The following is a 16,934-nucleotide window of genomic DNA, read 5'->3' as shown; positions in this document are numbered from 1 at the left end:
AGAAATGCACTCAGTTCATTTCTGCTTTATTTTAAGGTCACAATAATATAAAAAAAATACAAAAAAAATTCTATTTATATATTTGAAAATATTCTTCTAGGTGTTCTGTTAAACTTACTGTACTCTCTTTAGATGGACTGAAGAACAACTATAATTGGGATATGACTTGCCTCGTGGCTGCCTGCCTTTTCCAAATTGGCAAAGGGAGTACAGTAGGAGCTACATACATAACTTCCATATGAGCCGGCTGCTTTTGAAATCTCAGCCAGCATGCTTTCTCTTTACACAGCAATTGATTTTTCTAACTTCAAGTAGCGTTCAGTCACCCATTGTATTTCTCACGATCTCTGCAGGACTGTATATAAGTTACCGTTATTACGGTTGTCTCCCGTACGTTGTCAGACTTGAATTTTTTTCAGTTGTCTTGATCTTCCTTGTTAAAGTTATAAAAAATAGTATAAAGATAAAGAAATTATTTGTTTGTTCCTTTTCCTTAGTACATGAAAGAGTGACCAGTAATCTGATCTGCTGTGCAAAGACTGAGAGGTACTTGAATCACTTTGCCTCACTGAACTCTGGACTCTCTTTCTACATAGCAACGAGTGTTTTTGTGATATACTGTACGTCGTGTTTCTTATCACAGCCCCTAGCTCTGCCCATGTATATCACCTTAATTTTCGTACAAGTCAGGGAATGCTAACAGCACAGCAAAGACTATTACTTCTGAAGAGCAGACTTGTTTGAAATACTAATACTAGTTTGTTTCATCATGACAAGATTTGATAAATAATGGACAGAGTCTTCAAAAATGCAATAAACATCAAACTTGTATTCAGACACAGAAAAGGCACTCTGTTTCAGAGGTGCTCAGGAGCTAAAAGAGATCGCTGCACAGTGTTCATTGATCAGACTGCTTTACTAAAAGCCCGACTAGTTGCTTATGTGGGCATTTAGGATATTGAGAATCTTGGCTTATATGCCCAGAGGTCAGTGAAAGTAGAATGGGCTTTTAGGTGCTTTGGGTCTTCTTCAGTAAAATACATTTCTAGCAGAATAAATTCTTTTAAGGTTTGTGAAAGTCTCCTTGTAATCATATTCTGTATGTCACACTTCAGGTGTTCTGTAGAACCCCTATGAGTTGTGCTTAAATTAGATGAGAAATACTAAGCAGTAGAGTTGATTAGTCTGAAGTTTTGAGGGATGCAATTTTATAATTCTGCTTCTCCTACCCATGCAATACCTGATTTGTCATCATGTGGCTGCATATATTGGCCAACTCACTCAGCAGTGGTTTTTTGCTATACTAAATTCTTTTGAGATCTTTTTTAGACTTTCCCCTGCTTTACCTTCTGGAGGGCAGGTAATGTATCAGAGCCAGCTCAATGTTTAACTAATGTCTCATAGGTAGGAAGACAGGGAAAAAAAAAACAGGGAAGGGAGAGTACGTCACGTTGGAGGAGGAGGGTAGCAAAGAAAAATGAGCTTTCTTAAACAAATCGTGTGCAGAGGGACAGGCTGCCAGTGCTCAGGTGTTTCTCTGCGGGGGCTCTGCTCTCTTCCCTGCTGGCCACGATGCAGGAAGCAGCTGGAGTCCTGAAGGAGGGCTTCCTCGTCAAACGGGTAAGTGCTCTGGGAGCTGTGTTGTCCCCTTCTGCTCAGCCTCTGAGCAGGGACCAGATCGAGCCGGGGCTCATGGCAAGGTGGCCCACTGGGTGCTGGGTTTGAGGGGCTCCTGCCTGGGAAAGGAGCTCCCCCAGGTCTATGCAGATGCCTGCTGGGGAAGCTGCATGAACTGCAGGCGTTCTCTGCCCTCCCTTGAGTTTCCCTGTATTGGTGTTTACCCAGAGGAAAGTGAATTAGCTATCAGGATTACTCAGTTTGGTATCAGAAAAACAGTATGTCTGCACCTAAGGCACACCTCCACTTAAAAAAATACCTGGCAAAAGGCTATGCGGCAGCAGTGGAAGTGGCCATGGGAGGATAGAGAGGGAAGATGTTTTGACTGAGCAGGGTTTCCTGTTTCATATGAGATGACGGGGAACAGACTATCCTTTTTGAAGGGGTTCAGAGCAACACAAATGTAAAAATGTGTTTGAAATAACTTTTTTATTCCACACCCCTCAAGCTGCACTGTAAGAAAATTTTAGCCAATATGTGTAGAAAAGAGCTGAAAGATTTTGTCACAGATTTCAGCATTTCCAATGCTTCTCCTTATAGGACCAATCAGTCATAGCTGGGACACAAGAGAGCAACTTAGTAGGGGGCATAAGATGCTTTTAGTACCAAGACTGTGTCTCAATGACTAACACTGTCCTTGATTGCACACCAAAAATGTGATTCAAAGGTTTGTTCAAAGCTTTGCCACGCCTTGGGAAATGCCTTCCTACAGTACGTGGCAGTGCTGCTGGGGCTACCCTGAAGGTAATCCTGGTCAGGAGCTATCCTGAAAGGGCTCCCGGCTGGCCACTGGCCACGTGAAGCTGTGCTTTATGCAGGGAAGGGCTGCACAACCTGAGCTGTTCCTCATCCTTCCTTCTGCGGCGAGGGCAGAGCAGTCCCAGCCCCTGATCTCCTCTGTGGGCTACAGCTGAGAGAGAGGAATAGGAATAGTCAGCACACTGAGCTGTAAGTGCCAGCAGCTGGTACAACATTACCAAGATACGCAGTTTGATAGGAAGGAGACCACAAAGAAGATGAGTAAAGGAAAATGAGGGAGAAGGGAACAAGGGATCCAGAGAAAAAAAAATGAGGAAGGGGTAGGATCAGGCAAAGAAAACTGATTTCTTTAGAAGATGGCAGAAGCAAGATGATCTAAATCATTATAAATGACTGAATTATGTATTGTAATGTATTATAAATGTACAGTAAATGTGTGGAAGTCAGTCACCTCATGAAAAAGGGGAAATCTCCAAGACAGAAAGAAAACAGCCATAGCAAATAACATACTCAGGAAAAATGGCCACATCAGGTGAAAAAAACACTGAAGGAGGTGAAGGGGAGAACAAATCAAGTTAGATAAATTGTATTTAGTATTGACTAGAAGACATTAGATCCAAAGTGCCCTGGATTTAAAAGAGTCATTACCCCACCTTTTCTTGGAAATTGCTGGTTTTCCCCTTTACTCATAGAGAATTAATGAGCTTTGATTCCTGCCACAACTGGACCTTGCATGTTCCTTTCTTCTAGCTACGCCCACCCTCTCCCAGGTGTCAGAGCTTCCTCTCCCACTGCTTCACCTCCTGGCTATAATTCTCCATCGCCTGTAGAAATGCAAGTCAGCTCCTCGCACCGTGAAGCTGGACCTGCCACCGTCAGACAGGACTGAGCCTGTCAGTGCCAGCCCTCGCGGGGTTTGCTCTGCTGTACAGCCGGGCTAAAGACAGCTGGGGGCTGTTTACAGAGGGGGAAAAAGGATTTGTCTGTGTTCTGGTATAACCCAGGAGGCATTTGACAGCAGCCTTCATTTGGTCTTTTGCCATTAAAAAGTACATTTCGCTTAGAGGAAACACTAGAACAGGGAATGTTTTAGCCCAGGAGATTGGAGACAGGTAGGAGAGAAATAAAACAGTCATTCGCAGTAAGAGAGAATGTAAGAAAAAGACAATTTACCCAGAAAGGCACTCTGAAAACCGCTTGGCACCTACAGCCACATCAAAATGATAGAGAATGAAACACATCAACATCACCCAGGGTCACTCACAAGGAGGAGTTTGTCTCCAAGAGGCCTCACACATTTCAGATTTAGCCCTGTTCCTGCCCCGTGCTGTCAGCGGGCAGGTGTGCACCTGTATGACTGCTGTTTGAGATAATTCATGTGAGCTTTTGCAAGAAACAATTCTTGCCAGCAAAGAATATGTTCTTGCTGGAGAAAGAGCAAAGCACTTTTCTATTGCTCCATAATTCTATAGTGATGGAGACGTGCTATTTTGTTACTAAAAATGTGTATTTGAGGGAGAACAGGACTCATGATGACTTCTTGTGGGGTTTTTTTTATATAGTTGCCTATTAGTTTATGGTATTTTCACAAAAAAAAAAAGGAAATACGGTCATTTCTCAATGCTTGTGTTTAGCTCTGTGTATTTTTTCCCCTCTAGGGGCATATTGTTCGTAACTGGAAAGTGAGATGGTTCGTTCTGCTTCAGGATAAGCTGCTGTATTACAAGATTGAAGGAGGCAAGAAGGAGCCTTCTCCAAAGGGCAGGATCCTTTTGGATGGCTGCACTATTACTTGTCCATGCCTGGAATACGAGAACAGACCGGTACGACTGAAAAAATGCATCCCTTCTCAATGATTCCCTAGTCTTTTCCTCTCCTCCTGACTTCTTTGATTACTTCAACCATATCACCGGGGTATGTGTTTCCAGAATTAGACCCAGCCAAAAGCAAGCTGCTGTTATCAGTGTAGCCAGGACGAGCAACAAACTCCCTCATTGTGTCTTTGCTGTTCTCTGTGCCCAAATCTGAGTCACGGTCATTAACAAAAACAAAACAAAACAAAAAAACCCCCAACCAATCCACCTCCCAAGACACAGTGGGAAGAATAAATGCAAATGCATGAGCACAACAGTGTATGAAGGGAGGATACAAACAGGTCAGGAAAATCTGAGGAGGATAGGAAAAAAAGGAAATTTATCATCTCTGGTAGTTGCCTTGAACCCTGGCTGTGTCCATGGGGTGTTCCCAAGCAGCTAGGTCAAACTCTCTTTTCCTTCACCAGTGGGTCTTCACTACTGTGGCAAGTTTCCAGCAAGAGGGCTCTGGAGGGGAAAGTGCCTCCTGCCCTTCTCCGCTCACCCGCGGGCAGTGGCAATGCAGACTTCCTCTGAGTGGGGCCAGAAGGGAAATGACTCTGTCAATTGGTGACTATTTCAGTGCTTCTCATGGAAGAAAGAGCCTAGTGAGAGTTTGTAGTTGTTGAGAAACTAGAGATGTGGATGTGAAAAGCTCCACAGTCAGCAGCACGCTCCTGTGTAATCCAGTATCTGGGTGGTCAGCTCTCTTCTAGGTACCACAAGCTCCATGCATGCAAACCGTGCTTGGAACTGAAAACCCAGGGATTGGGGCAGGGAGGAAGGAAAAAAAACCCCAAAGTTGTGTCCACTATCCTTCTGGCCAAGAAGGGCTCCGTACTGCACAGGTGGGATGCCAGATCAGACTTGGGCCAGTGCCAAAAGAAGCACTTGGAAGTGGAGGACAACAGCTAAATGATGTTATTGCTTTGTATTGCTTTCTCCACAGCTGCTCATCAAACTAAAGACAAAAACCAACACAGACTATTTCCTTGAATGTTGCTCCAGGGAGGAGCGAGACTCTTGGGCTTTGGACATCACTGGAGCTATTCATGCTGGTCACCCAGTACAGGTACAAGAGCTTCACAGAATGAAGAATTCTTTCAAACTACTAGAGAATATCAGCCTCCAGTAAGTGTATATGGTTTCTCCTCCTGCTATTGCTGTAGTCTGCAAAGCTCCTGAGCTGATGGGTGGGGAGGATCAGGGGAAGCTCCTCTCTGCACAGATTCATTCCCATGTGGCCAGAAGCCTCTAAACTGGCTGCTCTGCCCTAGGTTTACTCATACTTTTGCCAGGGCATGGGAATGCGCTTCTTCCTGACCGTCATTTTTTGGGAGTACATGGGTTCTGCACAGGCACCTCGCTGCTGGCTTGCAGACCTTCCTAGTCAGCTGCAAAGGTTCTCAGTGGGGAGACAGATTACCTCAGAAGATGTAATGTCAGGGAAAGACTGAGCAATGCCATGGTTCATGCCATGTTGGGGAACTTTCAAAACTGACAGCTGGAATCCAGACTAGGATTTTAGGGTGCATCATGTTAAACAAGAGGCAACAGAGAACAGATGAGGAAATAGAAAAATGACATTAATTTGATTTGTGTTTAGAAGGTAAGTGGAGGCTGACTATAGCTCAGTTTGAAGTGTTTTAAATTGAAAGATACTTTGTGAGGCATCTGATTTAGTGCTGCTATTGGGAGATTAAAGTTTTCATATACCATACTTCAGACAAAACTTCTGTGGGTGTATCTAGGCTGCTTCCCATCTTTGTGTTGGTGATCATTAAGACATCCCAGGCACTGACAGAAGTATGCGGCAATTTCTGCCTGTCTATTCTACTGATGTTGTCCTGTATTCTCTTTCACAGCCACATAGTGGAGAGAATGTGTGACAGCAGTACTGGAATTAAGCTGACCCACAACTTAGGGCAAGGCAACAGATACAAAGAGACCTTCACAGGTACACCTGCTGCAGGCAAAGAGCTTCCTCCCATCTGACACGCCACGCTGCAGCGGAAAGGGAGCCACCTTCCTGGGGGATCGGTTGTGGCCAGTGGAAAGTACTGGTGCAGTCAAGCTCTCCAACCCCTTATCTCTCTTGCTCTTTGGATATATGGAAGTACATGTAGGACCCCACATTGTTGGTGAACATTGCTCTTCATTGACAGCCTTTGTGATGGTGCTAAAATGTTTCACCAAATGAAGTCCTGTATGGCAGGAGACCATGTCTTACCTTGGAAGAGCACATTGCCCTGGTATGAGAGCTGCCTTTCTCCCCGCAGGTTCTGCCCTGGTGGACTGGCTCATCTCCAATAGCTTTGCTGTGTCACGATTCGAGGCCATCACCCTGGCATCCATGCTGATGGAGGAGAACTTCATCAAGCCTGTGGGAGCCCGCAGCACCGAAGCCACACGCTACAGCGACCTCTCTGAGCAGTTCCTTGATGACTCCACTGCACTGTACATGTTTGTAAGTGATGGAGCTGCCAACACAGGCAACTCCTCTGCCCCTTGTCACACGCTTATTTGGGGCAGTGGTAACAGGGACACAGACAGCATGCAACCAAAGACAAAACGTGCAGGCTATGAAAGGAAACATGGAAGCAGCCACTCTAGGCTTTCAGTAGCACTAACACTCACACTTGCTGGAGACAAATAGCTACATGGATATGGAAGGATCTACAAACTACATAAGCAGGCATTAAAACGGGTGTGTCCCTTGAGTGCAGTGTTGTGTCTGCATTTAACGGAGGCCGTGCGGTAGGTATGCTAAAACTCAAGGCCACAGAGCATGTGTAGGCTTTACAGCTGTTATTTGTTGCTTGTAAATCTCGGACCTACAAAGCTGAGCAGGGCTACAGAGTAGAATTTACTAATGAAATATGAGCTAAAAACAGCTCAAGGAAAATAAAATGCAGAACTTTGTACTTAAAAGTGTGTTTAGATTAAAAAGAAAAGTGGAACCATCTTTTTCTTATTTGCAGGCTGAGAGCAGTAAGAAAAATATCAGTTCCAAGGAAGAGCTACAATTCAACATCTCTGAATTAAGCGGCACAATTGTGAAGCAAGGATTCTTAGTGAAACAGGTAAGTACAGTTTTTGAACCTTCAGTGGGAAACAGGAAAAAAGACAGCTCTTAGGGCTTCCTAGAGACCAAAGGTGATTTATACGAGCATGGTTGGAGAGTTGTGGCCAGCAGAGCTAACTTGCCTGTCAGTACTGCTATCAGAGATCCAGGAGCTGGGGCATACCCTCAGGGCCTGGCACGGGCTTGCAGTGCTGTCCTGCACTGTCAGCAGCTGAGAGGGCTGGGGGGAAGAGTGAAGAGCTGCAAAAGCGCCTGACATAATCCCCTCAAAGCATGCACAGCATGGGTTCTTAATCCAAGGCTCATATTTAAACTAAAATTAAGAGCAGGAATCGGGTATATAATCACTTGGTCCTGTCACTCTGCTTTCTTGGTTCTCAGCACAAGGAAGGGAGAGAGGAAGGAGTTATCAATGTGTGAAGAAGGATGCTAAACAGAAAATTGTGGGAGTTACTAAAATGTCAGAAAAAAAAATTTCTCTTTTGGCTCCAAAACCTCTCTTTCCAGTACCTATTTAGGTCTCCCCTACGGCCTGGAGGAAAATGGCCATTGCAGGAAGTATTTACTGGTGGTAACTTTAATTCTGCTGTTTTGCAGGGGCACAAGAGGAAAAACTGGAAGGTGAGGAGATTTGTTTTGAGAGCTGATCCTGCTTTTTTGCACTACTATGACCCTACTAAGGTATGTGTGTGGGGAGTTACTAACCCCAGAAATCCTCTCACAGACTTAAACATTATAATGAAAATACAATCACGCTATAAATGTTTCTCTCACCCAAATCTCCTTCTGGGTTCCTCTATCCATTTCCTGGGGAAGAAGACCTCTCTAGACTTATCCTGGGAGGTTGTCCTTGCAGGATTTTCTATCGCTGCATCTTCCTTCCTGTCTTTTTCCCAGTGAGATTGCTTTTCCTTAGCTGAGGGGTAGCAGTCTTCTTGGGATTGGTCTTTTGCTGTACCCACACAGTCTGGGACCATGCTCCTGCAGGAATTCTTCCTGGGCTGTGATCTTTCTAGGCTGACATCCCACCACTTGAGGGTCATACTGCTACTGGGATTTTTTACATTCCTCTTCCAACATTGAATAGGGTCTCCTTGATGCCAAAGTATTTACAGGAATTCCTGCTACTCAGTTTTAAACTTGCTCAGGGAACAGTAGAATTTACATTCATGGATATAATAATCAACGTGAGCAACCCAGAAGGACGTGAATCCATCAGCCCCAGATGCATAGGGTACCACAAAGCCCAATGGGTTGCTAAAAGCACATGTATAGAAATGCTTTATGTGGCTTTTAAAGAAAAAATAAACCACATAACAGTGAAAAGAGCTTATGGAGCTGGTTTCTCTCTCTCCACCCATTTCCATCTTCATAAAAAGAATTGATGTGCTCTAATTATTCTAATTATATTTTCTAGACAAGCCTAATTTCCTTGTTCTTTGCAGGAAGAAAACAGGCCAGTAGGTGGATTTTCTCTTCGTGGCTGTCTTGTCTCAGCTCTGGAGGACAACGGAGTCCCAGCAGGTAAGCACAAGGCTCAGAACTTTCATACAGCACACATATTTATGCCATAGCAGTACAGTCCTTGGGTGTGGGTTTGTGTGTGTGGCTGTCTGTGTGCACAAGTGGGCTGGCCTTTCCCCTCCCCTTGCAAGCAAGGGAAGAGGCATAACATAAAAAATCCCCGTACTGCTGGGTTGTCCATATCAGAGGGGACTTTTTTAGTGTTATTTCCACATATCTTGGGTGTTCCCCTTTTTATGGTCTTTTCTCAGTCGGATGACCTCTGAGACAGTCCTAAGATACTGATTAATATTCCAGAGTTAACAGACAAAGAGGAAATGCCTTTTTTTTTAGACATTGTTTAACTCAAAGTCTTGAGGCATCCCCTGATGCCATCCCTTTTCTGTGTGTCCTTCTACTTATGGTATTTTTTCCTTTTACATCTGCTAGAACCTAAATGTAGGGGAAACATAAAGACAGCAATACAAAAAACAGTTCTGCTAGTGAGTATGGTTAGTTTAGGCATTTGTCTAGAACCTCAGCCTCACAGATAAGTGTTTCTGCTGTTAAAGCAATTTATTTTATGACAGTAAGCACACTGTGTGGATCTCAAATAAGGAGCATCTTTCTAAAAACAAAAGACAGGGTCTGAAAAACATACGATCCAGGGTGGAAGGCCATGATGAATAATAGATCTCCTTGCTCTGAGGAACCCAAAGATGGGCAGTAGCAAATCTCATCTACTGCACAAACTGGTAGGGAGTTCATCCCTCATTGTATAACTCAAATAAGATTCTCCATCTAAACAGTGGCTATTTTATATATGAATCGTATACACAGTAGTTCATATAGTCTATGTGAGAGATTTCTGAAGTATATCTTTATTTTGCAGAAGGGAAATCAAAGACATGAGAGCTTTAGATGTCTTATCCATAATGAAATGGAAAGGTCTGATATCCTAATTCACTAAATTAAAATTCTTCACTATGACGCTTCATATCTGCCACAAAGCATTTCTCTGTGCACCTTCCTGATCTGTCATATTTTTTTTTTTCTCTGCAGGAGTGAAGGGCAATGTGCAAGGCAACCTCTTCAAAATTATCACCAAAAATGACATTCATTACTATATCCAGGCCAGCTCCAAGGCAGAGCGAACACAGTGGATTGAGGCAATCAAACCACTGACATGAATAAGGTGAACTCCATGCCAAATGACAAGTCACATTTGTGACCAAGTTTCCTGCTCTCGTTGTCTGGGAGTGTTGTTTTTCCTTTAGTCTATTTTTGTTATTTGTATTGCCATAGCACCTGGGAATTCCTGGCAGACCAGCATCCTAGGTGCCTAGGAGTTACGCAGATTCAGAATAGTTCCCCACCAAGAACTTACCATCTAACCAAGAGACAAAAGACAACAGGTGGATGCAGACAAATGGGGCTTTACAAGGAAACAATGAGATATAATATTCTTAGATGGAAGAAAATAATTATTTTGTACAAGTATTCAGTCTATATCTGACAGGTCCATGTTGTGCTTTATCCTAAAGCAGAAATGTCTTGCTTCTTTCCCCTTTATAAAGGGTCTCATGAACTTAATTAGCTGAGGCAGACTGAATCAAAGTCATGAAAGGTCCTGGTGTCTGAGGCTGCCTTTCTTGGTATACCACAAGTCTTGTGCTAAGCCACACTCCAGCTGCCAGGATAATCACTATTGTGAAACAAACCAGGGGTCTGTCTGTCCATCTGTCTGCTCTACCATTTGGTTCTATGTTAGGCTGGAATAGACCAAAGGATCATCCTCTCCAGGATATAGATTATTCTTGTGCTGGTAGTGGCCTATAGCAGTACAGCACCCTGAGTACCAAATCAGACCAGTGGCAGTTATTCCAGACAATCGCTGGTGCTGAATATATTGTCAGAAATCACTCAGCCATAAAAGCAAGACTTTTCCTCCAGGTTATCACTGTAAGTCCATTTATGTGGAGCACCATTGGGACTAAGAACTCTAATGGCAGTTCTGACTATTGCTTTTTCTATTTTAAGCCATTAAATTTTCCATTATTTGTGTAGTAAACTTGCCTTTGATATCATTAAATATGTAAAAAAAAAGTTCAGTGCATTTGAATCTCCTGTGCTCTTTGGACAGGTTTTTTCTCAGAGGGCACTCTGACTATATTAAAATAATGGTTTCATACACTGTAAATTTAGATTTATATAGAAACTGAGACATTCTCCACAACACCAGAGGGTAGAATGGAATGTATGAGATTACTAAAACACTCAACCAGCCTGCTGATACACTCTTTTCATAAAATTCCTTGTGTTATCTGAGTACCTGTATCTGACAGACAGACTCTGCAGAGTCTCCACAAGCCCTCTGAAGACAGCAGGCTACATATCTTCCCTGAAGTCACAACAGAATTTGATAGCCCTCTATCCACAGAACCACGTCTCTACATGTTTTTTGTTCTCCAAGTTATGTACTGAAAAAAAAGTCTCTTCATCTCCAGACTTTCCCCTTCATCCTGTATTATAACCAACCAATCACAAAAAAGCCAAAGGCAGCAGCTATGATACATGCTTATATATGTATTAGAATAGCCATGTATTTAGGATTTTTTCTAAATCTACAGCAATGAAATAACAGCACAACATTCACGTGCATTTAAATATTTAACAGAGCTGGTAAAGAAGTTTGCTAGCAAAGATGCGGTTTTAATTAGATACAAGAATGGGCAATGCAGTTTCAGCTACAGATACCATTTCCTAGGGCTGGTCCAGAGAAGACTGTGAAATCCACAGCTGTTGAGACCTTTCAATTCACGAGAATGCTACCTGCAAGAGACAGGGATAGTGGTAAGGCATTTATTACTCTGTACTGGAAAGTAGAAATGGCTTTGTGCTGACTGAGCAGAGTTTCCAGGAGAAGCAATTCCCTTCTGACAATGTAAGCCTTGCTGGGGCCCACCTGACTCCCTTATTTATTTATAAGGAAATCTTCTGCTCCCCTTTCCCAGTCCCACCACCTGCATGCTGCCCAGTTCTAGTCACAAAGATAACAGCCACCCCACCTCAGAGGACTGACCTCCACCAGCTCACGTGCCTGGGGGATTGGGGGACCAGGAAGATGTGAGATACTGCATAGCATTGTAAATCTTGGAGTTTGGGAGGCCAAGAGAGTTTCTCAGCAAAAGCCCTCTGATTTACCTGGACCAGCCACAGCTCTGCAGTTGCTGAGTGTGTACAAGAAAAAAAGTGTATGTTTCAAACACATCAGCAAATGGAAAAGATACAGTTCCCACTCTCCAGAATCAGCCAGGGGAAAAAAATAAAGCATTTCTCAAAAAGGAGAAAGTACATTTGCCTCTGTCCTCTGGTGACATTATGGTCTCCTTTTTTTCAAGCCACTTTGGTAAGCTTGATGTCCCCTGTGATCTGCAAAGCTTTCACCAAGTTCAGCGGCTGAATGCGGTGAGCGAAGTCACAGAGCTGCCGTCCATCAAGCAAAACTCGTATTTGCTGGTGTTCACATAAGAGCTCCATCTGCAATGGAAAAGGACAAGGGATGGTGTGAGAGACGAGCAGCAGAGCTGAATTCACCAGCATGGACTTAGCCCCATGTGATGGCGATAATGAAGCACAAAGTCTATCAGTTCCCCTGAAATGCCCGCAAAAAATAACCTACTCTCTGCTGAGATGATACAGTAAAGGTCCTTATAGTGAGTTCTCTCACTAAGACTAGAGAAAGGAATGGATCTCTCCCATTAAGGCTTGAACTGTTGCTTGCCATACTGGACTAGTTAACCTGTCAATTTTAACAGCTGTTTGTGGTCATGTATGTAGCCTTCAGCCTTTCTTCCCCCCCTTTTCTCCACCCTAATCATAGTACCCCAAAATTTACCTTAAACGTGTCACCTGCTGTAAATGGGAAGTAGGGAATAGTCTTCTCTTCTCTTCCCCATTTCCCAGCAATTCGTGCATTTCGGGTGATGGATTTGTCACTAAAGTTAACTGTAAATAACAGCCCAACATCTTTGTTTGCATCCACTGGATCACAGAGCAGAGTCACTGAAAAGCTGAAAAAAACAGTTAAATGACTGGGACTTTCAGAAATGTGGAAGGACACGGTGAGCACATCAGAAGCCTATAAAGACTAGAGACAGCTATTGATTTCTTGTCAGACTGAAACACGGGACTCCTACAGGGACTGTGCACAGGCTTAAAAGCTGCAGAAAGGGATGAGAACAGGCCAGTCTTTGTTTCTCCTCTGGCTTTCGGTAGGATGCTAGTGACTTCTGATGTTGCTTGCCCTCTCTTGTGACTGGAATCAAACACATTTGTAGGTGAGCCAATTCCAATTTGTATCATAAAAGAGGTTATGGAAAACTCTTCACCAGTGTTGATTGCACTGGAGTTGATCACTGTAGATGCAAAAAAAATGTAATGACAGCACAGTTGCTGTCATCCAGACTAAACACAGCAATGAACCTGCACCTCCTGTGCCAAAACCACTGGTTTTCAAATTGTGTTGATTCCAGCCGCCAGCAGACAACCGAGATGTGGGTTCAAAATTGCATCTCTTCCTGGAGAAGAAATGCCCCTTGCGTGCCCCTTCCAGTTCGCATTAGATAAGGGCAGGGAGCGGAAAATGCTGTCAGAGCAGTCAGAAGGTCCAAAGAGTGAATTCTTTCTCACCCTTTTAATCTCAGTCTAAGAGCAGGAGAAAATTAGAGCTATAAATTATGAAACTATATTACTTTCTTCCTCCCAAAGAGCACAGACCCGTAAGAAATCATTTGCATTTAGAAGACAGGTAGGAACACGTATGGCAGGGGTGAAGCTGCCACCAGCCCCTTCACTTACCTCTTGGGGTTGGAGTGTACCACCCCTATGACCGTAAGTTTCATGGCTGGTCTCAGGCCACCTTTAATTTCACCAACATACTGCTCCACCTGCAGAGGGAACAGTGAAAACAGCTGCGGTGGGTCATGCCCTGGGTAAACTGGCTTTAACAGCTGCTTTGGCCCCTTCATATAAGTTTTTTTTTATTTTTACATGTGCAAAAGAACTTAAAAATATTTCTGGCCTAAAATACTTCTTGCGCTTTGGGTATAAATTCTGTGAGTTCTGGTGTCTGAGGCGAGCAAGAAGGCCGCCATAACCAAACCACGGGTAGTGACTGTTGTGTGGGCTGCCTGGCAGGACTGCCAGCTCCGGCGGGTGGTTTCTGACCAAAGTGCTGTCAGTGAGACGAGTGGCCACTGTCAGTGCTCTACCTGACTGATGTGTGTGACTGACGGCGTGCCTCAGGTGGCCCTGGGAACAGCCACCACTGACTTCAGGTGCCCCACGCCACTCCCCGAGCCCAGCCCAGGTACTGCAAGCGCTGCGGCTGCCCTGACCCATGTGTCTCACAGGTGACAGGATCCAGATAGCTGCCACACCTGGGACGAGTTGGTGATGGCTGCTATGGTCTAACGACATAATAAATCTGGTTGCAGGGCTCCATGCAGCAGATAAAAAGCTTTGTGGCGGCCTGACACAGAGTGCAGACTCTGTGTGAACTTACTCAGCCAGCTCAAATTCGTTAACAGATTTTGGTAGGCTAACTTGACGCCAGCAGGTTTTATGTCCTCCGCCACATGAGCAGAAAGCCAGCACAAGGGCCGCATCCCCACTGCACGTAGACGGAAACGCAACCGTGTCCTCGCAGCCGATCCCAGGGGCACCTGTCCCCACCACTTGTTCAAAGCCAGAAAATGACTCCTCAGTGGAGCTTCTGTTGTCCTGTTCACAGAGACCTACAGTTACAAACTCCACCCAAAGGTCAGAGCTACATTCACTTGCTCCAAGTAATTCTCCAACTGCTTCTACTGTCAGTGGAGAAACTAATACAGGCTATGGCTGACCTGGAAAGAGACAGCTTGGAAACAAGTGACAGGGACATTGTGAGCCTTCAGTTTCAGGAACAGCTTTAAAATGTAAATACCAGAGCACTACACTGCAGCATCTAATCACTCCCTATGCAGAGTGACTTAGAAAGAAGCTGCTATAAAACACGAAGGCTTATTAGCAACTTGTGTACACTGATAATTTTCCAAGGCAAGTGCATAGCAGACTCTGTTTTAGATAAAAAGCGCTTTATCGTTCCAGTGTTACAAGGTAAAAATTCAGACATTTTTTGCTAGAAGACCTGCACAATATATGTATGGTTTAGTATTTTGACTATGAGAAAGACTACACCAGCATGGAAACCCACAGACTTCTGCTCACAGCAGATGGGCTTCTATTCCAGTGTAAGTGCTACAAGTATTTAATGTATATTTTAAAATTTTGGAAAATATAACTGATGTCAGATTTTTGAATTATTGAATGCTAGCTTGCTTAGTGGAATAATAAATTCAAGATGAAAAATATTTTCCCTTTGCTCCGTTTCCCAATTTCAATATACAAGTTATATCTTCTGCTAAGATTACCTTAAACAATTTATTTTCCCACTTTTATATTTATATCCAGCCACCTTTACAGCTTCACAGATATATTAATAAACCTCTAATTCCTGAAAAGGCCAATATTGTAAAAAAATAATTAAAAATACCTTCAAAAATGACAGCCCTACTCCTGATCATTAGTAATACACATTTACCCCTGCAGACATGGGCAGGTGACTCCAGCAGGTATGTTTTGAACTTTGTAACAAAAGAAAAGCATCAGCCACATGGGATGTCTTATGTGAGGGAGCAGCTCCTCAAGTAAGGAGTTTGATGGTAAGGAGATAGTTTAAATTGAATAAAGCGATTAGAGAATGGGTAATAAGCACACAAGATCCCACGCTAAATTAACTTCATCCTCATACAGGTCCTGTGTCCCAGTAAAGCTCTTTCCATGCCTACACGAGAGACAATACAAAATAATAACCCCAAATAGAAGGTGCGCATTGAGAAATTGTGCAGTTCTGTACCACAGTAAGCACCATCATTAAAGGCACAGGGAATCAGAATAGATCGAACAATGAGTTCAGAGGCATGACTACCCACACGCCATTTCTCTGACACTGTCGAGGTGACAGTGCAGGTGAAAAATACTTGAGATGCCGTAGGAGATAATGGTACAAGCTCCTGCAGCATCTTACATGGTTTATCGGTGGGTCCCAGCACGTGCACATGGATATAGCCCCCTTCCCGTATTTTCTGTTCAGGAGCCCAGGGGACTCAGTCACTTACTTTGGGACACCTCTCCTCTGTCATCACCGCTCTGCCTCTTACACTTGCCTCCGCTGCAGCAGTCCCCAGAGGAGTTTTTGTTTTGTGTGTCAGGACAAAAACAAACAAAAAGCCCGGAATAAAGGGAGGATATTGGTGGGGGCTTATCTCTGCCAAACACTGGCTGGACACCACCCAGCCGAGCAGCTGAGTCACGGTCCTCTGCGCCTCGTCCCACCGGGGAAGTTCACAAAGTACGTGACCAGTGCGGGTGAGAGGGCAGGGGGACTGCAAGGGTGGGCAGCCCCCGCTGCCCCACAGAGGGGTGCCAGGGAAGCTGATGTCTGTAGCTACATGTATCTATACCTGCACATTCTTATAGAAGTACTGATTCTCTGTGTGTGCGCACAATGTATTGTATTTGTAGATGTACTACATATTTATAAATAACATCATTTATTTATTTTGATACCATTCCTGTCCTCTCTGAAAGGTGTAAAAATACATTTAACTTACATCCCTATATAGACCTATATATAGGTGTCTTATATACACACATAGATATACATATAGGGTTATACACACATACAAGAGGCAAATATACCCCTACATGTATACCTCTCTCTATATAGGTGTGTGTATATAATACACATACAAACGACCTCCCCTCTGAGAGGCCCCCGCCCCACCCCGCCTCACACCCCTCGCCGCTTCCCGGGAGACCTGCACGCCGCGGAGACGCCCCGCAGCGACAGGGGGCGGAGCTTCTGGGGGAAGCCAATCAGAATCACGAGAGGCCCGAGCACGGGGCGGAGCTGGTGTGTGGTAAGACGCGGCCGCGGGGCGTGACGGCAGACG

General features: G+C 44.2%; 2 protein-coding genes across 2 annotated transcripts; one reads left to right on the top strand and one right to left on the bottom strand.

Moving 5' to 3' along the window:
* Positions 1-1,572: 1,572 nt before the first annotated feature.
* On the top strand, positions 1,573-10,175 carry PLEK2 (pleckstrin 2). Its single transcript, XM_010076318.1, has 9 exons — positions 1,573-1,620; positions 4,095-4,259; positions 5,239-5,420; positions 6,155-6,246; positions 6,569-6,756; positions 7,271-7,372; positions 7,972-8,055; positions 8,820-8,898; positions 9,940-10,175. Exons 1-9 carry the CDS (start codon positions 1,573-1,575, stop codon positions 10,065-10,067), a joined length of 1,068 nt encoding a protein of 355 aa, XP_010074620.1. The 3' UTR covers positions 10,068-10,175.
* Positions 10,176-12,120: 1,945 nt separating this feature from the next.
* Positions 12,121-16,121, bottom strand: LOC104460296 (galectin-related protein A-like). The gene is made up of 4 exons (XM_010076316.1): positions 16,098-16,121; positions 13,738-13,826; positions 12,776-12,950; positions 12,121-12,417 (listed from the first exon to the last, which is right to left on the bottom strand). Exons 1-4 carry the CDS (start codon positions 16,119-16,121, stop codon positions 12,274-12,276), a joined length of 432 nt encoding a protein of 143 aa, XP_010074618.1. The 3' UTR covers positions 12,121-12,273.
* Between the last annotated feature and the right edge of the window lie 813 nt (positions 16,122-16,934).

Source organism: Pterocles gutturalis, unplaced genomic scaffold, assembly GCF_000699245.1.
Source record: "Pterocles gutturalis isolate BGI_N339 unplaced genomic scaffold, ASM69924v1 scaffold22868, whole genome shotgun sequence".
In the NCBI taxonomy this organism is placed as follows: Eukaryota; Metazoa; Chordata; class Aves; order Pterocliformes; family Pteroclidae; genus Pterocles; species Pterocles gutturalis.
Note: the sequence above shows the minus strand (reverse complement) of the source record. Positions and strands in the feature narration are given on the sequence as shown.